Source organism: Rhipicephalus sanguineus, chromosome 2 (genome assembly GCF_013339695.2).
Source record: "Rhipicephalus sanguineus isolate Rsan-2018 chromosome 2, BIME_Rsan_1.4, whole genome shotgun sequence".
In the NCBI taxonomy this organism is placed as follows: Eukaryota; Metazoa; Arthropoda; class Arachnida; order Ixodida; family Ixodidae; genus Rhipicephalus; species Rhipicephalus sanguineus.
In genome coordinates, this window is record NC_051177.1 from 117,037,820 (window position 1) to 117,060,964 (window position 23,145).

The 23,145-nt window shown below is 47.8% G+C and overlaps 1 protein-coding gene across 1 annotated transcript in view; it reads right to left on the reverse strand.

Annotated features, from left to right (window-relative positions):
* The window catches only part of LOC119381822 (Down syndrome cell adhesion molecule), a 116,113-nt gene that overhangs the window by 12,740 nt on the left and 80,228 nt on the right, over positions 1–23,145 (reverse strand). The window contains exons 17-20 of the mRNA XM_037649578.1: positions 17,591–17,861; positions 15,593–15,691; positions 13,364–13,552; positions 827–1,120 (exon numbers count right to left, since the gene is read on the reverse strand). Of these exons, the coding sequence (XP_037505506.1) occupies positions 827–1,120; positions 13,364–13,552; positions 15,593–15,691; positions 17,591–17,861 (853 nt within the window). The remainder of the gene's footprint in view (positions 1–826; positions 1,121–13,363; positions 13,553–15,592; positions 15,692–17,590; positions 17,862–23,145) is intronic.

Consider the following 23,145-nt stretch of genomic DNA (forward strand, 5'->3'; position numbering starts at 1 on the left):
GTTCTTCCTGCTCTATCTTCTATATATTTTTTTCACGTTGGCCAAAAATGTGTAGAGGTAAGATACAGTTGATTGCGCTGACACTTGTTATCTTGTTTTTGTGGTTGCGCCGCTTGCAACAATCCTTCGAAATATAAACTTAGGGAAAAAATTGCTACACGACTCCATCATTCAGCAGATATAGAATAGGAGATAGCATAAGGACAACGTTCCTGTGATAATAAGGAAATAACGTCGAAGTCTGGGTCAGTTGGTACATGACGCTGAGGCTAAAACCAGTCAAAAAAGACGCCGGACAAGGGAAGAAGTGACACAGTCGTTGTGTGTGTCACTTATTCCCTTGTCCGGTGTCTTTTTTGACTGGTTTTGGCCTCAGAGTGATAATAAGGAATAGGCATAATAAGTCGACAGTAGACAACAGTAAACCAACACTAGCCAATATTAGCCAATAATAGCCAGCATTAGACAGTTTCCGCAGTAAGCGAGTAAGATCGGTTGATAAATTTGGTCAGAAATCAGACAAACCTCGCTGCGGAATGTGGATTAAGTAGGCCCGGAAAGACATTTTGCCGTCAGAAAGGGATACCTCTATCGCGGCACTGCCTCTATTAATGCCCATTAGGCAGTGCTATTAATCTTACGTTCCAAGATAACTTATCCCAACCGAGTCGGTAGCCAACACTCACTTCTTGCGCACACAAAGTGCGGCGGCAGCGTCGCAGTCTCTCACTGACGTCGCACTCTGCAGACTCTCTCATGTGAATTCAAGATCGAAGCCCTGGCTACAGTCTGCGACTCCACTGCGACCCTGGTGCTTTCCACTCACCTCCGCCTGCGGTTAGTGTTGCAGCTGTGTACTCGGTCCTGGTGGAGCCCGCGCTGTTGTAGGCAACTATGAGCAGCTGATACCAGGTACCAGGCACGAGGTCGACGATAAGCGCAACGTCGCGGTCAGGCAGCACCCTCGAACTGAGCAGCGTCCAGTCAGCCTCGTCGCGGGGCCGGTACTGGACGAAGAAGTGGCTGATGGGACATCCTCCGTCGTTCCAGGCAGCCAGCACCAGGCCTAGATAACTCGTGTTGGTCACCACGGCCGCCTTGGCCGACGGGGCCTGAGGCACTGCACGAGGAAATGGCAACGGGCGTTCGTAAAGGGTGATACGGGGAGGCCTGCACTGGCGGTCCATTTTTTAAGCTGCGCAGATGAACACGAGGTACGGGAGAGCTCTCCCTTTTGGGGAGACAGCACGCTCGAGAAAGGTGAGGAACTTTGCAATGTTCTAGGTCACGCAGTGCGAAGCAAGATAGAAGGACGAAGAAATTACGAGGACAGAAGCAACAAGCACGACCTTCCTTTCGTTGCATATAGTCCGAGAAAAATCATTTTAAGCAGTTAAAATACAATGGGGAGAGAAATAATGCACACAACAGAGAGGAATTTCTCTTAGAGCTACTGAACTAAAGCTCTTAACTCTTTCTTGACAGAGCTGGGCAGAGATACTCTGAAATGTAAGTTCCAGAATACAGATATAGAAATACACGGGCTGCAAGCCTAAAATACAAATACTGAGATACATTTGTGTTCGACGTAACGGGATATTTCGGAGATACATTTGCAAAAAAGCGAAAAAAAGTATCCCGGAATACAGTTACAGGGATACAGATACAAGAATACAAATACTGGAATACTTTTTATTTCGAGGACGCTGATGCTCCGCTGAGATATTTATTAGGTAAAGCATAATATTGTGATTAATGTTCGAATGCACTGAAACTTTCAAGAATATCGCTCGTATCACTAACGAACGCAAGTGCATTAAGAAAAAGCATACATTTATTCTAGACACAAGATATGTTAAACACAACGTTCTTGCACTTAAGCAACAGCAGCTTCTCAAATCGAATCAACGGTGTCACTTAAACACCGTCGATTCGGCCTCAAGACAAGACTCGCGAAATGGCTTTCCGCCCGCAAAAAAAAAATTAGGGGTGCGACACCTGCTTTGACAGACAGTTAGATTCGTAGGCACAGGATGACAATACTCCTTCCGCGATTCTGCCGTCAGCAGCGTCGGGCGTTTTTACCACATAAGCCATTCTGTGCAAGTGGGGAACCCTTCGGCGCCCTCACTGTGTCGCCGACCGGTAGCGTGCCTTTGCTTTCATTAGGACAAAAAGTCTTCCGTTCCCTTTGGAAGCATGTTAGCTCACTTCGGGAAAAAGACGCAACGAGATACCCGCGTCCTGCACTGTATGGCGGCATATACGATACATCATAAATTTATTTCGCTTCTGAGATACAAATACATTTTGCAAAACTATCTCGATACAAAAATACAGGTACTCAGAAGTAGAGCTGTGCACGGGCCGTATTTCCGAGCCCGAGCCCGGCCCGGGCCCGCTGACTTTGTCGAAGGCCCGCCCGAGCCCGACGGCAAAGGGCTGCGAGCCCGCCCGGCCCGGCCCGACGTACGAAAACACAATCCCGGGCCCGGCCCGGCCCCGCCCGGCCCAGCCCGGCTTTTTGAAGGTTCGCTGCGGAAACAAGACGTCGTTTTCCGGTAATATGGCATTTTATTGAGTATATCGAACATGATCAAACGACACACGACGAACAGTTTCTATTACTCAGATTGCAAATTCTCGTGCAAGAACAGCAAGCAGTCCAACGATTCCGGCTTCAACGAAGTGCGGCGCTTTTGCATTATGTAGCCCGCCGAACTGGAGTTACGTTCGCTTCTTGCACTCGTCGCCGGAATTGGTAATATTTTTTTTGCCAGCCTGGCAAGCTTGGGATATCTCTGCTGCTTGTTTAAAGCAGAAGACTAAAACTTCAGATGGACAGGAGGGCGATTCCATAGAGAGATAATCGGAGAGCTCATCTTTTGTAACTGCTACATTCTCACCACTGTCGCTCCACTCGCTGAAGAACTGCAATGGAAAGGAAAAGCGGTAAAGGGCGGTCGCGGAAAAGGCGCTGTATGCGTGCTGGAAAACAATTCCCGCTCATTCTCTATATTTCGGGCTTGAGTCGGGCTTTGCGCCGAGCCCGAGCCCGGCCCGATAAAACTCCAAGTCGCCCGAGCCCGGCCTGGGCCCGAGGTGAAAATACGTCGGCCCGCCCGAGCCCGGCCCGCGGGCCGGGTCGGGCTCGGGCTTTCGGGCTACCCGGAGCCCGTGCACACCTCTACTCAGAAGTATCTCTAAGATACTATCGCGATACTCTTGTATCGCGATAGCATCGCGATGGTATCGCGATACAAGCCCTTTTGTGCGAACGCGCCTACAGAACGCGGGTCACCGGTGACCCTCACGTGCCGAACGAGAATTTAAAGTACGGACGCTCCTATCAACTAGTTGCACCATCTATAGCACATTCTGCAATCACTATTTTGTTTTCTGCATAGGAAAAATGGCGGCATTGTTTACTACGATTGCCGGCAGTTCAGAGAATTCCCCTTCCTTCACAACCCCGAAAAAACACAACCAGTGCACCTTCCCTATTTATCTTTCCATTCCCGGAATATATAAAAAAGCATGGCTGATCCCTCTGTCATAGGAATCGGTATAACACGAAAGTGAAACGTGTCTTTACAGACGCAGTTGAGCGTTTGTTGTGCATTCTTTCGCCCCAAGCGCGAAGGAATGAATGCTACAGCAACAAATTGTAATGTCACGCGAAGAACGGCTAGCAGCTCGAAACTTGCAACGCGCTGCTCAAGCAGAAAGGGCGCACGGAACGAACATACACAGGATGAGCGCGAACTAACTGTCACAGTTGTAACTTATTTCTGCGTGAGCAGCGCGCTCCTTTCGCAAAAGCGGCCGCTGCAGTGAGCAAAGCGACCTCCATGCTCTCAACGCAAACTTGCGGTGAGAGCACAAGACGTACACACCACCGCCATCACGAGATAAGCCCGCGCACAAGCCTTCACTCCCTGTAGAGGCGCGCGCTCATCGACGTGGGGCGACGACCTTTAAAGCGTGCACTTCGATCCCTTCGCACCATCTCGCTAGTGATAACAAAAACACGCTGATGTACAACCGATCTGTGTCACCGGCAAATTGTGCATATAAATAGCTCACCGTTAGCATGGCAAATAACGTGCCGTCTGCGGCCGAATCGTTTCGCGCCCCGCGCTGCGGAGTGAGGGGTCGTAAGTTTGACTCCCGGTGACGGAACTTTTTCTTCTGGTTTTTTTTCTTTGCCAACTGTTGGTTTTTTTTCTTTGCCAACTGTTAGTTTTTTTTATTTTACAACGTCATATCCGTGACGGAAATACGTCAGTGGAACCATGGTGGACCGCGGCATAAAACACTTACCTGTTAAAAATGCCACGCCTGCGCGGAAAGCGCATCACAGTCACAGCGGAAGCATGAAGAGCGGAATTTCTAGAGCCCGTTATAAACTTGCTGGGGCTACTAATACAAGTAGACTAGCAAGGTACCCACTACGCCATAAATCATCATTTTTGTGACGTCGGGAATCACCCACTGCGCCATTATTCGTCAATATGCGGAGAATCGATGTACCAGCTACATATCTGTAAGGTTTTATGTGTACTTTGTTGATGCGACGGCTGGTGACGATGAAGAATTATGGCTGAGTCCTTTGTACTTGGTTGGAAGCATTAAACGACGCACTAGTTAAGTAATTCGCATTATGTGACGCCCGGCCGCTATTTCACTCTCCCACCACGCTATATAACATACGTTGACGTGAGAAAGAGAGAGAGGGAAAGAACTTCAGGGAATGGATCATGGGAGAGGGAGACCTTGCCGAAATTGATCATGGGGTCCTTATGGGCTTCCTTGGCAACCAATACAGGTGCACTTGCGAGGAACCCACCACGCTATGAATCATCATAATTTTCGTGAAGTAGGGAAGCAGCCACTACGGCATTTTGCATCAATCTGCAGAGAACCGTGGTATCTGCTAAACACATGTAAGGGATTATGTGCACTTAGTTGGTGCTGTGCCTGATGATGATGAAGAATTATGGCAGAGCCCTTTGTAATGGGTTGGAATCATTCAACAACACACTCGTTGCGCAATTCGCATTGTGTGACGCCCGGTTACAGAATTCGCGTTGTGTGACGGCTGGTTGTTATTTTACTCTTCTACCACGCTATAATATGTTAATGCGGTTCCTTGCCGACAATAAACCTGTATAGGGTCTTTTTGCAAAGTAGTTTCAAGCACCGGCATGACTCTGTGGTAAAGTACTGCGCTGCCACGCGGAGGCCCCAGGTTCGAAACCCGTTCTATCCTGGATATTTTTTCTTTATTTCGTTTTTTTTTTTTTACTTCGCGCAATAGCGTTACGGACACCGGCGGGGGCGGTTGTGGACGACAAGGGAGCCAAAAACGGCCGTTGTTGTGATCTCACAACAGCTTTCGCTGTAAAAGTCTGACCAGCCTGCCTCGGCATTATTTCAGTTGGCCCAGTCACACCTGTTTGAAAAATTTGACGATCACCTTCAAGTATTTACAGACGCATCTGTACGCAGCGACGGTCAAGGAGGCTCTGCTGCTCTCCATTGCCCTTCGACTAACATCAGAGGGTGTTTCGTATGCCGCATCCATCTTTATCAACAACCACGGAACTATCAGCGATTGGTGTTGCTCTGAAATACGTTCAAGAACTAGGAGCATCAAGGCTTGTCATACTTACAGGCTCATCTTCTGCCCTTAGCAGACTGTTGAGAAAAGACTCCGGCGGTCCAATTACATGCAGTATCGTAAAATTAGCCACAAAAATTATTTCTCCTGGAGTGTCCCTCATTTGCCAGTGGATACCTTCGCATGTGGGTATTGCTGGGAATGAAGAGGCCGATGACCTGAAGTTGTGCCCACAACGAGCGTGACTGCCAAGAAATTTGATGCCTGTTTGACAACGCTCGTCTGTTGATCCGCCGACATCTTCTAAAGTGGCACCCTGACCAGCGTGTCTCAAGCGGATTGTTCCCTCCTCGTATTCGTGGTCGCGGAATGCCTCGTCGTGACAGAGCCTACTTGCATAACCCAAGAGTTGGCTCTGTATTAGTGCGTGAGCGATTATACCGTCAAGGACGTGTGGACACTCCGTTATGGACGACGTGTGGCTCCTGTGAGACACTAGAAGACATAATTTTTGAGTGTCCTGCATTCGTTATCTAGCGAGCACTGCTCATCAAGGAATATGGACTTATCGGTCTTAAGTGTACGAGTCTTGATGATTGCCTGTTACGGGGAGGATGTGCTTCTCAGCATGACCGGGCCCACCGAGCCCTACAAACTTTCTTAAACAATGCCGTTTGGCCTCGCGTTTGTAGACATTTTCCACGTGACTACTTATTTGTGTTTACGCCTGTGTTACTTTATTTCTTTCCTCATTTCTTTCCTCTTTTCTTTCCTCTTTTCTTTCCCCTTATCTTCCTTTTATCTGTGTTTCCCATCCCCAACGATCAGGCGGAGATTGGGTCCCTTCAGGTGGCAGTTGTCAGCCTGTTCTTTGCCTATTTCCTCTGCGTCTTTCGTATTTTTTCTGTATCCAAATAATAATAATAATAATAATAATAATAATAATAATAATAATAATAATAATAATAATAATATAATAATAATAATAATAATAATAATGTGTTTGAGCATCGCGCTGCAAGTGTTGAGCTGTGACAGTTGTTCGCGCTCGTCCTGTGTGTTTTCTTTTCGTGCGTCCTTTGCGCTTGAGCGGTGCGCTGCTCGTATCAAGCTGCTTGCTGTTCTTCGTGTGACATTCTAATTTGTTGTTAACGCATTCGTTGCTTCGCCCTTGCGGCGAAGTTCTGACTTTTAAAGACGATATTCTTTCTTGGGGAACTTAAACGCAGAAATTTTGGTCTGTCTGTCTGTCTTTCTGTTTGTCGGCACGTCACTCGATTCAGCCACCCGGCCAAAGTTGAACCACTTGCCCAAGGGCCAGCCATCTTGAACGACTGACTAGGTTTATACTTGTGTACATCGTTGATCAAAAAGTAAACATTACGCATATCTGAGCCGCAACATCACTAGGCAAGTATTAGGTGGTGTGTTCCTTTAATAGAAAATATATAGATACGTAATTATAGAGACCCTAGTTTCTTAAGCTGCGCTGAAAATGCGACTGCGCTGAAACTTGCCTTCCTTCGTGCCCTCTGCACGAGCTCGTTGTTGTGTTTCGGTTTCGGTTCAGTATTGCACTGTACAAATGCCATGGGGCGCCGCTCTGGCATTCCTGTTTTACCCAGGTGACGTGTAGATAAAAGAGTGTGTGGAGAGTACTCGTTGAGTGCGGACGTTTCTTCTGCTTCGGCGCTTCGCGCCAAACCGCGTGTTCGGGCTGGCTGGCGTCCCCGCCGGTCGCGTTGGTCACCGCCGGTCTTCGCCTGGTGGTGCGCCGGGACTACCTGCCCGCGACATAGCACTCATGTTTCCCGACGTATTGCCAGATGGCATCCATATCTCACGCAGCGCCTCTTCTATCGTCTTTAGACGACATTTGCAGCGGAGCACGCAGATACGCGGCCAATTTTTCGTAGCTGTAGCAGAACAGTCGAGAGAAAACTATGCCACGAATTGATGGCACCGTGGTAAGCGCAAACGTCTCACATCATCGTTCGAATCATAGATATTCACAAATCTCGTCTAGGACTCAGAGTTTTATTTTTATGATTCACTGGATTACAGGATGTGCGCCCAAGTGTAAGTTTCTATAGCTTCCTACCCCGAGAAGTTGTGATTTTTGTTATTTCTAATGACGTTAACAAAATGAGCTGCGTGCTCAGCCCGTGCCATTTTGGAGGCTGCGGGATAATTCATAGACAACAAAGGTGAAGCGTGGGTTGGTTCCATGCACAGTGAGTAGATGCAGGCGCGTACTGAGGACGTCAAGCATATTTCCGAAACGGTCTGTGATGTTAGAGATTTTGAGAATTGGGGACCCAACACATTGGGTCCCCAAGCTGCGTTGGGTAGGCTGCTCTTGCGTTCGGAGGAACAGCAGAGTTTGAGAATTGGGTCAAACGCAAACAGCGTTGGGTCAAGCGCACGGGGCGCCACACGTGGCGAACCTAAAATCAGGCGAGACGCGGGCCATAGTGCATCGTGGCCCACGCTGCGCGTGCGTCGTCTCGCTGGCGACCCAGGACTCCTTGGGAACCCACGCTAGTTTCCGACTTGTGGGTCTTGGGTCAACGCCAGTGCAAGAGCCCAAGAGTGGCTTGGGTTCTGCGCATGCTCCCTGACGGATCGCAATTGTCTTGGGTCCCCAATTCTCAAACTCTCTATTGCTTCGGGGCGAAGAATATATTTACACAAGTAACTTGATGGCGCCCAGTTCACGCAGTCCAAAAAAAGTTATGGCAGCTTCACAGTAGTGGTGCCAAACCTGAAGGAAGAGCTGAGCTGGGCGGCCTTACTTGTATCTCTTTTTCTCTTTCTCTCGGTTTCTTGTTCTCCTTTCATATTCTCTATACTTTTCTCTTTCTTTCAATCCCCTTTTTTTTCTCTCTCTCTCTCTCAAATTTTCTCTTTCTTTCTCTCTTTCACGTGTTCTGCACGTGTGCTGGGAATGAAGCAGAAGATGAAGAAGAGGGCGAAGAGAGCGCATGTCAGCCGAGTTACTGAGCTCATGGTGCTGGTAGCAACTTTATTCAGAACACCGTCAAATTCATGGCTGGGCCTTGGCCGCCCCTGAGTAGGACCGGAGACCCTGTCTCCTCGCAGCCTCACGGGCTTGCTGGATGGCCCACAATTGACCTTGCGGATTTGAGCTGCGCAGCGCGGCCATCCACCACGCCGCAGCTTCATCTGGGGAGACTGCATTTTCTTCGCCCATAACCGCACATTCCCAGAAAATGGGCCTAAGTGATGCGTGAGTCCATCCATATAATTTACAGTTATCGTCTGAATAGACGTCTGGGTATATCCTCCTGAGGTGAACGGGGTTGGAGAAGGTCTGAGTTTGTAATTGCTTCCAATCTACCGATTGGGCCCTGTCGAGTTTGGTACTTGGGGGTGGATAAATACACCTGGATTTTTTATAAAGTTTTGTTATGCCCCAGTATCTGGTCATTCTGTCTCTCTCTATCCAGCCCTCCACTGGATTTCCATCACCTGGAGAGGACTTTCTACATGGGCGCGGAACGTGAGACCTCGCGCTACGCGGCGGACCTCTCCTTGAGGTTGGGTACGGGGGTGTGTGGGGGGGGGGGGACGTATGAGCCGGGAACCATATAATGTGTCGTTCTTCCGTCTCTTCAGAGGTAATACAGTTCACGTTCGCTTTGAGGATAGCCGCGGCCTCTGGCGAAATTCTGCCTTGTGCACAATTTCTGACCGCCGCCTGCGAGTCACGTAGTATATACCTGCAACCGGGGCAAACGGTGGCTAGGGCGATTGCCACTTCTTCCGCTACCTCAGGGTTTTTGCCGAGTAAACTACACAAGCTGACCAATTGTTTATCAGTATTGAGGACGGCCACTGCGAAGGCACGTCTATCAGCGTATTCTGCTGCATCTACAAACAACGCTTCCATGTCCCTACCGAATGCTTGTAGTAAAGACCTGGCTCTACTCTCACTTCGACCCTGATTGAGTTCGGGATGCATGTTCTTTTGATAGGTTAGCCACCTGGATCTTTTCTCTGATCTAGCTATGGAGGGAGTTTGTCTAGGATGCTCTTACCCGTTCGTGTCCTGATTAGTCTCTCGAGTTGCGAGATTTGTTGTGCCGCTATCAACTCTTCGAGCGTACTACGGATGCCCAGCTGTAGAAGAAGTTCCGTGCTTGTGCTATATGGAAGGTCCAGCGCCATCTAGTGTGTTCTTCTAATTAGAGTGTTAAGCTTGGCCTTTTCAGCAGTGTACCAGTTCCGGTATGCGGCCACGAAGATTATGTGACTAATGACGAACGAGTGTATCCGTCTGACGACACTAGCCTACTTCATACCCCGATGTCTGTTCCTGATGAGCCTCATCGCGTTCGTGACTGTAATCTCCAGATTCCTGATCATTGCTCCGTTGGCGTCGTTGGATTCTACGATGAGTCCGAGCACCTTAATTTGGTTGACCCTGGGTATTTCTTGCCCTTCTTTGGTGCGTACGCAAATTTATTCGTACTCAGCATGCCGGATGTAACACATTGGGGGGGGGGGGGGGTCTTTCCTTAAGCGTTGGGCAGTAGAGTAGAAGTTCAGATTTTTCTGGCGAGCAGACAAGACCGGTTCCTACGAGGCACTGTTCCACTACATCAACCGCGGTCTGTCGCCGCTGCTCATGAAAACGATAGTTTTTTTTTTTTTTGTACACGACCGAGGGAGCTTCCCCTCACGAAGAAATTTGATTTCGTTTTCTGTATTTTTCTCCTCCTCTTCCCCGCTTCTCATCTCGTCTCCTCCTCCTTTCCTTCCTCTTTTCCACTTCACCGAGCACAGTTTTCGTTTAACGCTCGCACCTGCTGTACTCAGTAGTTGGGCTTTCCAATTCCTGGGGTGCATACCCACCCGAGGTTTTTTTGTTCGTGTTAGACACGTTACGGCCGGCTTAAACAGCTGCTCCGTTCCGCTGTTCGTGCCCGGTTGCGCTGTTCGTGTCCTTTTTCGTTTTACGCTTCAGCCCGTGCATTATTTCCCGGTATCTGGAGGTCAAACCAACGCGGTGTTGATCAGGAGGCAGTCGGATGATATGGCTATAGGCGCGTGACGTGCTTTGTCAGTACAAGGTTTACCTACTGTAGGGCCACCAGGGGCAATTTCGTAGGTGAAGTCAGCCGCCTGATGTAAGATGCGGTAAAGGCCGGAAGAGCGTGCAAGTAACTTCTCCGAAAGTCCGGCGCGCCGGGAAGGGAGCCAAAGCAGAACCAGACTAGCGGGTGTGTAATGGAATTCACGATGGCTGGCGTCATATATGCGCCGCGAATTGTCTTGCCAGTCCGCTAGTCGCAGCCGCGCAGTTTGGCGCGCCTCTTAAGCCTTACAGTGCCTCTTCAGCCCTTACAATCATTGCTCTCGTTATTAGCTTTAGGTGCCTCATCAAACGCGAAAATTTACCGTCGGCGGCGTCAACTAGAGCGATGCAAAAAATCATCACGTAATGACGCCACCATGTGACGTCAACATGGCGTCACAGATCGACAGAATTTGTGATGTCATCATGGCAGCACTATTGCGTCATCGTGACGTCACATAATGACATCATCACATGATGTCGTCGCTTGGTGAAACGTGGGTCGATCGTGGAGGCAGCTTAAAACAACGCTAGGTGCAGAAAGCTTGCAATGCCTCGTATCTTGGAGGCAGTGCAAAACCGCGTTAGGTGCAGAAAGCTATCGGAGGGGGGCATGGGGGGACCAATATATCGACTCCGAAGAAGAGGATAGCTTTCCCCTTCAAGTCGTGTTAGGCGAAGGCATAAGGGACCATGTGAGTTCCTTTTTTAAAGTGTGCAAGCATTTCTGTGCCATCTCGACGAGAAAACTTCCCGTCTACCCCTTTGTCAAGTGAGACCAAAAAAAATAACTGTACAAAACACTATGAGTTTCCTTAGCGATGCTTGGTTTCGAACACAGGCACCCGCGGTCAAAAGGCGAGTGTCTTAATTACTGGCCTACATATGCACCTTTTAAGGTGCACGTGCAGTAAGACAACACTCTACGAAAGCTTCAGTGAATTTCGTGCAATTTTTCGCCCAAAGTTTATGCCACACTTTTAGGTTTGAAACGAGAGGACAGGGATGATATCATGAGCGTTTCGTTCATTCACCCTTGCGTCAGCACGCACATTTTGCGGCTAGTCGGAGAAGCAGCACCATGCACTCCCATGGTGAAGCGGGCGATACGACTGGCATCGAGAAACTTCAATATAATTTAAGGGTCTTGGATGGTACTGTATTCTACGGGGCTATACGTGAGTGGAAATATTTATTACTGGGTATGCGGCACATATCTAGAATGGCTACTTTTTTGGCGAAATTTGTAAAAAAATGGCGACTTTTGGCGACTTTTTGCTCGTCGTTTGGCGACATTTACTCGAGAGTCAGTGGCAACCCTGTCCGCAGGACAAGATGTAGAGCCGACAAGGAGGACTGTGCACATCAGGAAAATTCAAACTTGGTCAAATTCAATGTCAAACACGCGCTTCAGTGGTCGTCGGATGCTCGTGCAATGGGAGAGCGTTCGAGACGCTGTCCCATGTGCAGGCGCATGAGTGCTAGAGAGAATATGAACGATGGCCATGACGATGCCACCCGAACGGGGCCTTCCAGGGACAGTCGCTACCTCCAACAAAACTCGACGCGTACGCATCACTGAGACGACTCCCATCTTGAGATTCAGTGTGATTTTTTTTTTGTTGCAAGATGTAACATTGAATACAAAAAGCATAACCATTGAGCTTCAAACTTAGTGCTGTGGCTTCCAGTAAAGCATCATCAGAACAACCAATCGAAAATGAAGTGTAGATGGATTTTGCCTTCGAGTCGTCTTAGGCGAATGCTTAAGGGCCCTGCGACTTTTTTTTTATTTGAGTATATACTTTTACAATAATGTTAACTTGGTATGAAAATGCCAACGGCACACGCAAGCCAGATGGGTGTGAACGTACTGTTGGCTACTTGTAGTCCACTGGCGTTCATAAATGCATTAGCCGGTTAGTTACTGTCATAATAGTATAGTTACCAACACTGTATTCCTACTTTTCTCTAGGTAGTAACTGGATGTAGTAAGAGTCCTGAAAGCAAGGTTACTAACTTCGCAGTTAGTACCTGCAGATACGTAGGCAGTAAATGTTGTCACAAGCATTGGCTACCTCAAATTTAACGAACACCACAACTTTTCTAAGAGAGTGCAGCAAGAAATACCGGTAGCCTCAACAGCGTAGCATGCTGTGTGGCACGGAGTACAGTAGAGTAAATCGTTCCCATTTTTTTGTTCAAGACACATGAACGATACGGGAAGCGTAAAACAATCTCGTTCTTGATGGTGTTGCACTTGGCATTACAATGAAAGAACCGACATCAGTAAAGCACAAAAAAGTAGATGTGCATGGCGGAACTACATTTTGTTATTTTATGTTGGTTCTAACGCGGTTCCCTCAGTGTAATACCAAGCGCAATATAATCACCAACCACTGCCACCTAGCCCGGTTCATTGCACTGCTATCCGTGCTGTTTCAATCGTGTACCATTTAAAAGCACTCCGTGATTCGTTGAAACATTCTGGGCCGTAACCACTGCGTTTTGTTTTGTCCTGGGATTCAACAAAAAACTGCGAAAACTTCCCATCGCATGAATGCACCGAATGGCTCAGTAATATCCCGCAGAAAATTATTTTTTTTACATTTCGAGAATTAAAAAATTATATTCCTAACCTGTGCCTTCAGTCTTGGCGTGCAGCAGCTCCTCGGGCTCGCTTCGTCCATGGCGATTGAAGCAGAGTACAGAGAATACGTATGCACTTCCGCACTCCAGTCCTTCGAACAGGTAGCTTCGCTTGTCGGGGCCCAGGGACACTTCTTTCCACTCGACGGCGTCGTAGAGCCGACAGCGAGCCAGGTAGCCTGTATTCGACAATCGGATGTCAGAAGCAGGAAAATAAAAAAAATATGGGAAAGGCATAGACTAACCGGCAGCGAAACTTTTAGCTTGCTACCCTATCTCGGTAGTCCAAAGAAAGAGGGATATAATTCCCCAGAAGTAGAGCGAATGCACGAAAAAAAAGCAGGAGGACAGCGGTGCCGGGAAGAATCGAAACCGGTGTTTTTGGTCACTGGAAGATTACAACTGAGATGACAACCTCGACCCACTTCTGTTGCAACAGCCGTATAAGCCGTCAATCCAAGTATCTCTCCGCAGCTAAGGTTACTGAACGCATGAGTAAGCTGGTGTAAATTAATTCTGAGGACAGTAATGCAAAATGTACATAACGGCGGCATCGTTACCCTTCTCTTCCCCACGCTCTCCTCCCATTGAACTGACGCAAATTTCGTTCGCCTGTATAGTAAAACAAAAGGGAATTATACGAAAGGAGCCGAGATTGCGCTACTTGTAAGGGGAGACGAAAGGAGAAAATTCTTAAATTTCTGTCATAGCAAATTACGAGAATTCACAAAAGCGTCTGCAATAATGCTTTCTTGGACGAGCCATTGTGTGTTTCTATTTGTTTGGCGCTGTATGCAGGCAGTAGAAAAGTGGATGAAGATCGTAGTTTGTTCAGAGCAAGAGAAGAAAGAAAATCGCCGGGCTCGATTTTGCTTTGTCATACATACATAGCCCTATAAAGCAAACACATAATATAACCATTCATAGCACAGAGAAAGCTTCCCCTGCTTATGAAGGGGTATGTAGATTTGGTAACGTAACTTAAGGTGATATTGAACAAGAACAAGTATTTGCAGCTGGTGAAGGGTCAAGGCGTATCTTCCGTATAACATTACCAGGAAATTTGGACATCGCCCATTCCGCTATCAATTCGACTTTACGGGTACACATCAGCGCAACTTAAGGTGAATTGCTGTTGATAGTTTGCGCGTGACGTCATGGACGCACATCATAGCTCCAACATGGCGGCTTAGATGACGTCAAGGCAGTATAATCACGCGGCGATTAACCTGCTTCAGTGTGATCGGCGTCGCTGGAATTTTTGTGGGCCTCTGTGTATGAATAGCGATAGAACCAGCATACGATGTACTGATAACAATAACGTGACATCACAAAGTTCGCGTTCCGCCATATTGGTGCTCCAACGTGACTGTTTCAGTGACGTCAGTGCAAGCCATCTATCACTGCTAAGCTCTGTATGGCCAGGGTTGCATGTATTTTCCTGTGCGTCACCGAAAACGTATGTGCCACACAAATTGGACAAACTCCACCACTCAGCATCGGTTCTAGAGAAACGAAGGAGGGAACACACGGGCGGAAAACACAAATTGATATCGTGAACGAAACGCCAAGCGCATGCGGCAAGCCATGCATACAAGACGACGCGCTTTGCGAAACCGAGAATGCGGCAAAAAGAAGCAAGTGCCATGTTGCTAAATTTTAAAAAAAGCTTTAAAGGAACATGCACTAAATTCCAAAGGGACTTTCTGGAGAGACATCTCGGATTTGGTTGCGGGATGTGTGATTGGTTGTGGTTGGAAATTATGTGCCAACTCTGTGTCCTGTGCTAGACAGGTTCGCTGGTGATCCACCTTCATAGAGAACAATGGCTGACAATCGTTTAAAAGTTACATTTATAATAATTAGCCAAGTTTCCGCAAGCTTCAGTTGCAACACCGTGTGAAATATACGTCCTTCCAACGACTTTCATGCTTCAATTATTCGTGCTGCGTTGCAGCAGGGTTTGGTTGAGGACCAAGACATTTCAAGATTTACATGCCACGCCCTTCCTTGGGCTTGTTTTCCTGGTATTGCATCGACGTTTCATATAAGTTATGTTCCTCACTTCCATGGCTACAACCAACATATCGGCTCCTAAGGTACGACCCAAAAAGCGTGCGGTGATGCAGATCTTTGGATCCATTGGCTCACACACACTGTGCGCAAGGGGGTGGCCAACGTTTGGGTAGTTTCAAATAAAATAATTATAGGCGGCTTACCATCCACATTTTCTGTTTCGTCGTCCTTTTGCGTCCACGACAATCCTATAGACTCCGTTGTCCTCGTTGTCACGGTGACAGTGGGCGGCGGCGGAGGGTCTGCGTCCACCGGTAGTGTGTGTCATTAGTGAGAGCTTCGTTACGTAACCGCACAAGGTACAGAGGACAGGGGCGCAGCTAAAAGCCGCAAGAACCAGCTTGACTAGGTATGTGTCCCTTATTTGCAAGATGTGTCAATACGTGCGTAAATTACCATTCGTACAGATCGAAAGAAGGGGAATGTACCGTAGGCTCGTTTCTTTGTTACATACAACTTCATGAAGCCGACAGACAACGAAGCCAAGGAAGGAATAGGGGGCATTTTTTGTTGTTTTTAACTCTAGTGTAGTAACTATCCTATTAATGGAAAGGAATAAAAGTGGACAAAAACAACTTGCCATTGGTAGGGAATGAGCCCACAACCTCCTGATATCGCAGTGAAACAGATAACAGAGGCAGGCTAACGAATGAAACAGAAAACATATAAAGAACGCATGCAGGGTAAATGCCGGATTTCTATATAGCTATTTTCTGACAGCAGCGGAATATCGACATGACTGCAGGATCACATGCCTTGTGCAAGTTATAGAAAAAAAATGAATACAGACGTTGAATCGCTATAATTCAAAAGGGGACACTCATAGGAGTACAAATTTGAATATGTTACAGTGCAGTTGCACACGAAAATGAATTTAAAACAACAACAAAAAGACGCAGAAGAGAAGACACGAATAAAAGTGTGAATCACAGTTACTTCATTAAAGAACAGTATAAAGAATAAGCTGTGAAATGCTGCATATATTGGTAGATACTAAGACTGCCGCCATCATTGCTGGTTGTTATTATGAAAGGCATTGTAAGCCTACACATGATGTCAACCGGAGGTGCACCAGTGATATCAAAGAAAGAAGTCCGCTTTTGAGGAGATCGACATGCCAAGGAAGACTGCCCCAGCGCCTCCAATACGGCAGCAATTTTAATCAATTTTCGGCACCCCTCGCAATGCCATTCGATAATATGTTCACTTTGGTGTTTGCACAGAAAGGAGGATGAGTCGTACTTGATAAAGACAAGCGCATCGTGGTAACATGTTTTCAACCCCATGTGTTATTGTGCATGCCCGCGAACGATAATATAATATTAATATCTGGGGTTTAACGTCCCAAAACCACGACATGATTATGAGAGACGCCGTAGTGGAGGGCTCCGGAAATTTCGACCACCTGGTGATCTTTCTTTAACGTGCACCTCAATCTAAGTACACGGGCCTCAAACATTTTTGCCTCCATCGAAAATGCAGTCGCCGCGTTCAGGATTTGATCCCGCGACCTTCGGGTCAGCAGTCGAGCGCCATATCCACTAGACCACCGTGGCGGGGCCCTACTAAAGATGCAATCAACAAACGTGCCCACGGAAAGCTATCTTAAATGCGTTCCCTCTCCTACCTACAACGCGTAAATAGCTGTGCAGTTAAGCAACGTTGTTCTTGGCTGACTGACACTTGGCTCGGTTGTATTGTTTTCGTGAACGGCACGACAGAAGCCTGAGAAAAAAAGCTTAATGAAGGAAGAGAATAATAAAATTTTAAGGACCCGTTTCCTTGTTTCGCACTACCTTAATGAAAACCAGCAGATAATGAAGCCAAGAAAAGTATAGAGGACGTTAATTGTACAGTTTTAAGTGTATTGTGGTAATTTTGATGTAGATGTGAAGGAAGTAAAGTGAACGAAAAGACAGCTTACCGCCGGTAGGGAGCGAAGCTGCAACCTTCAGGTTCGATTCCAGCCTGCGGCGTGTTTTCTTTTTCGTCCACTTTTCTTTCTTGACATCTATATCGAAATTACTGCAATACACTTAAAACAGTACAATTAACGTCCTCTATACTTTTCTTGGCTTCATTATCTGCTGGTTTTCATTAAGATTATGACAAGAAATTGTGCTACTCAGTAGACAACTGACCGTGCTCGTGCGTGTGCACCCGGATCTCGTCGGACAAGGGACCCGCGCCTTTGTCGTTGTAGGCCTGCACCACGATCGCGTAGGCGGTGCCACGTTGCAGGTCGTCCACCACGCATCGCGTGGCTGCGCTGCCATCCGACACGAGTGATGAAGACTGGGCGCTCGAAGAGGCGGTGACGGTCTTGAAAACGTACGGCTCAGTGGAGCCGTGGACGCGGTAGCCAACGTAGTAGCCTTGTATTTCGCCGTATTGAAGGTGCGCTGGTGGGGGCTGCGAGACAGAGATAATACGAGGGCTATTCAAAAAGTAAGGGCCGTTTGCCAATATTTAAATATTTACTTTTAGAAGGTAAACAGTCTCTGCTCGTGCAAGTGATATTTTGGTCCTGAAAAATGCGACTAGGGTGAATGAACAAGATTTTCTAAGCACGACGACTGTGTTGCAGATGAAAAGGAAGGGATATAAAAGCAAAGATGTCGGGTTTTATGTTAATACCTAAACAAGCAACAGTTTGATGTCGTCCGGAGGAAGTAGCTTCTGGATATTGAAACTTTCCTGCGTGTTGTCTTTGTACTTCCACTGGCGCACTCTAAGAAAAAAAAAGTCAAAAGAGGGTCACGGCCGCGTGACTCTCTTCGGGTGTTCCTTTGACCCCTTTTGGAAAGTACAGGCAGAGAAAGAGAGTTAGCATATCGGCTGTAGTCAAGGGACTCTCCTGAAGCGCGTTTCGATTGGCGGCGCCGCCGTATACGCCATACATATCGCGCGCTTGCCCTTTGGCGCCGGGGTGGCGCGTCGCTTCTGCCTCCTCTCTCAGGCTCCTCCTCTATTGGAATGCGTTGCGTGGTTGCGTTGGTTGCGTGTCTGTTCATGCGTGTCTTCGGTGGTGCACGGCCGGTCTGGAGGAGCGCGCTCGCTCCCTTCCTTACGGCCTGAGCAGCCGCCGGGAGTACAATGGAACATTTTCTAAACAGTCACAACGGCGCTCTCCGCGTGAGGGCGTCGCGAGCCAATCCGCCAAAGCACGTTGCGCCGCATGCGTTTCGTATTGTAAACCAGCTGTGCCCGGCCAATTTCTCGTGCTAATTACTTCTTCCGGTTGTAGGAAGCCGTGAAGGAAGTACAGGTGCGTGTGGAGACAGTGCCTAGCTTGGCACTTGGCAAAAGAAGACGCACACGCAGCGCTACGAGCAACAGTCTTTACTTTTTAAGACCCGACCACCTTATATTCGATGGAAGCGAAAATGCTTGAGGCCCGTGTGCTTAGATTTAGGTGCACGTTAGAGAACGCCAGGTGGTCGAAATTTCCGAAGAGCTCCACTACGGCGTCCTTCATAACCATATCGTACTTTTCGGATCTCTGGCGTGCATTATTTCATCTGAATATTTTTTTCATGTCTTCACATGCGCACTGAAGACTGCATCTGGACTCGTGTGGGCTTGGGATTCTGTATGTATACAGGAACTCAGCGTAGTGCGGTGCGACTTGGGCTTTTATTCTGTCTTTGTGCACTTTAGTGCTTGTCTTGATGTTATTCTTACCTTGTGTTTTTTTCTGTTTTGAACAATGTATTATTATTATTATTATTATTATTATTATTATTATTATTAGATGTGAAGCATCTTATAGCGGAGTTCAATCCGGTGGTGGTGGTGGTGGTGTGCGGCGTGACCACCCTTACTGCGCATGCGCAAACCTTCTCCACTCCCCTCTCCACCCCCTCTCTCCCCTTTCCCTCTCCACATCACCTCTCTCCTTCTCTTTCCCCTTTCATGTCCCTTTCCCATCCCCCTCTCTACTTCCCCTCTCCACTCCTCCTCTTCCATCTCCCCTCTCCCTCTCCCCTCCCATCTCCTCTCCTCCTCTCCCCCTCCCTTTCCCTTTCCCCTCCCTCTCTCCATTCCTCCTCTCCACTTCCCCTCTCCCCTTTCCCCCTCACCACTCCACCTCTGAAACGCGGGCTCTACATGCCGAAATTCTCTCCTGCGCAACGCCGCGATGAGCCCGAGCGCATGCGCGTCCCCTTCCCTTCTCTCTCCTCTCCTAAGCTGCCCGCCTCTCGCCCGCCTGTCGACCGCGTTTGCCACTCGCCCTGTAAAAATTAACGGCCAGGCTAGATGGAACATACGACGCGCGTAGCGTCCCTCTTCGCGTTCCACGATGCGAGGTCGGTAGCATGCCTAACGAACGCCAACGGAACGCGATCGTGCAAGTGCTCCGGCTTCGCATCGGCTCATGGTCCCCTTTAGCGGGAGATGGTGTAATTATTATTATTATTATTATTATTATTATTATTATTATTATTATTATTATTATTATTATTATTCCTGCTACTCTGATTGCGACGCACAGCTACTTTAGGAAAACAGTGGCCATCCCCATTATCCAGTGACTCATCTTTCTTGAAGTATTTATTTCAATATTAAAGCACAAATTATGATGCCCTCAACAAAAAAAAAATTTCAAGTACAGCCACGAGTGGCTTGTGCAGCCCCGCCACTGTCGTCTAGTGGTTACGGCACTCGACTGCTGACCCGAAGGTCGCGGGATCGAATCCCGGCCGCGGCGGCTTCATTTTCGATGGACTCAGATTTAGGTGCACGTTAAAGAACCCCAGGTGGTCGAAATTTCTGGAGCCCTCCACTACGGCGTCTCTCATAATCATATCATGCTTTTGGGATGTTAAACCCCAGATATTATTATTATATATATGAGCGGCTTGTGCATTTGAAATAAACGTTTCCTAAACCATTTTTTCCCAAAGAATAAGTTTTGCTTCATTTCTTACGCCGGTCGGTGACGGATCATGCGGCCGAGCCTTCCGAGTGCGACGCACGATTGCACACGCGCGCCAAATGCAATATTCATCCTCTTATTCTCGAAGTTACAGAAAACTAAAAGAAAGGCTTTGTTTTAACCGCGTCGATGCTCTGCCGAGCAACAGAAGCGGGCGTATGAGCGGCCTGCGCCACTTCTTCTGAAAAGCGGAATTTACCAGAGTCATCACTATACTTGCTACCATATTTCTATCGCATTGGTACCATGCATACCATATCGAGTAAATTCAGAAAGGGCCATGGTAAGTCCGAAGCCAAGCACTTCCTGCGCGCGCTAGCCTCCGCAACGGCCGGTAGCGAGTTAAGAGTCACTAGAAAATTTTCCGAGTATCACATCTGTTTTCCGCGTGCCGCCGCCGACGCGATTGGCTTACTCGCATCACGAGACCTCTCGCCGCCATATCCCTTCCAAGCGCTTTGGGTGCAGGCGCGTTGAATGCAGAGCGCGGCCGGACATTTAACAGTACCACGGTCCCTAGAAGTACTTCGTCGCTTTTTTAAACGCGTCATGCAGATGCCAGAAAGTAGCTCACCAGTAACCGAACGTTGCTGGTGAGCTACTCCGGGAATTTCGTATATTTTTGAATTCCGTGTGGGAAACATTAACGTCAGAGCGTCGTTGTACGTGGCTGCATAGTTGGCCGCGGAATGAATTCGCCCCCCTCGAAGAACACTCCCTTCTGCCGTGAACTACGCAAACTTTCCTGGAAAAGATGTCATGCAACAGGATACTTCACCTTTACGGTTCGCTATGTTCAGCGATATTGAAAACTACATACTACATACATTTCTATTTGCTTGGCTGTTTATATCTCGTCCTGTCGAACAGATTGTGCATGCATTTCGAGTTATAAGTGTGTCACGCACGAGAGCGAAATCGAAGACTTATTAAAATAATAACTGTTTCCTGTATACCTTGAAGGCAATTGTCGCGTGATCATTTGCCACTGCGCAAAACTGAAGCATGGAACTCTGTTGATAAACTTGATATAAGGCAATGTTATTAAGCGAATTTAATTTTTTTTATATGTTGCTAATGCTACATTGCGCCGAGCGCATCCTTACAGTACTGTTTAGTGGGTGAGAAATGGTCACAGCAAAAAAGAAAAAAAACGGCTTATCCTCCCACGCATTGAGGGAATCGATTTCATGCGAGCCCTAGCTCGTATACACATACTGTGTTGCAGTAGCATGCGCGTTAAAAATTTTCGGGATGTGCTATTTCTGATCAAAATAACATAAAGCACTGCGCCGAGGAAGTTTTAACAAGAGTGCATTACGAAAAAAAAAAAGTTGAAATTAAAAGCAGTGCAGAAACCGAACCCTAGCTGTTTACGCGCTGGCAACGCCAAAAAAAAAACTTTGTCGGAACACAGCAAAATATTTTCAAATGCTCTGTAACGTTGGGAATATTAAGGAGACAAAAAATAGGAAATGAAACTGAGTAGTGACGTCAATCATTTTTGATGACCTATTTTCTACATATCTGTTAGGATATGATAATGTATTCGCAAAATAAAATGCAACTTACCTACCGCACGCAGATTCGCCCGTGCGTTCGGCTGCTGGCGTTCCGAACTGAGACAAATACTTCACGCACAACTTCCACTTACCGTACACTTCTATTACAGATAACACCCAGCTGAACAGCAAGCATGGTGCGCAAGTAAGGTATGCGTCAGCGATCAGTCTAAGGACGCAATGCTGAATGATCTCGATGTTCGATAATGTTCTCGAATGCGCTATGAAGTGAACCTGAACACCGACTGCAAAGCTAGCGCAAGCAGTCAACGTTCACCAAGTGTCGAAATAAAGGGCATTTCGTACGGTCATCACGCTAATGCAACTATACAGCTACGGACCTTGCGAACACACCCCGCCGTGAAACGAAAAGAGACCGATGAAGCCACGAAGAGAGTTCGCGAGCACATGGCAACATTCGCCGCACGTTTCATTAGCTACACCGCTTACCGCGCAGTCGATTCATGACTGTCGATGACTCGAACTCACTTCTGATATCCTTTTGAAGAAACACACACACATATTGCAATTACGCCGAGCATAACACGGCATCGAGGCGAAAAGATCGGTCACTTCTCAACACACGCTACCAACGCTATGGTGGCATACCAACGCGCCGAACGGTCCGGAAGGGATATGGCCGCCGCCGCCCAATGTTGCCCGCGTTCAGCCTACCTTTGCGGTACTCTGAAATTTTCCAGTGACTCAATAGCGAGTTGGCTCGGAGCGCCCCCACAAAGTTGCGGCTATAGGTAGAAACAGCCCCCCGTGCGCAGGCCGTAAAGGAAGGAGCGCGCGCGCGCCTCCAGACCGGCCGTGGGTGGTGTTGACGCCGGCTCCGTGCACGAAGTGACGCTTGGAGGGCGGAATATTCATGGAGCTGCGGATACGGACAACGGACGCCAGTTAACGGTGAGTGTGCTGCTTTCGTAGGTAATAATTATACAGCTTTAGCTGGGCGTCTGCAGCAGCTATGCGGAAGTTATCTGCCAGCTATTTCCAACAGCAGCCTGCGTCCGCGGGGCTTTTGCGGATGCCCAACTAAAGCTGTCAGTTAACGAGTTGCCACCGTTTTGCGCGTTGCTGTACAAGCTCCCATAAAGTGAGCGATGCAAACAATTATCGAGGGTCATTTCTTGCTGATCGCACGTTGTGTCTGCACTACTGAATGTGCAAGATGTTTTGAGATGCACTT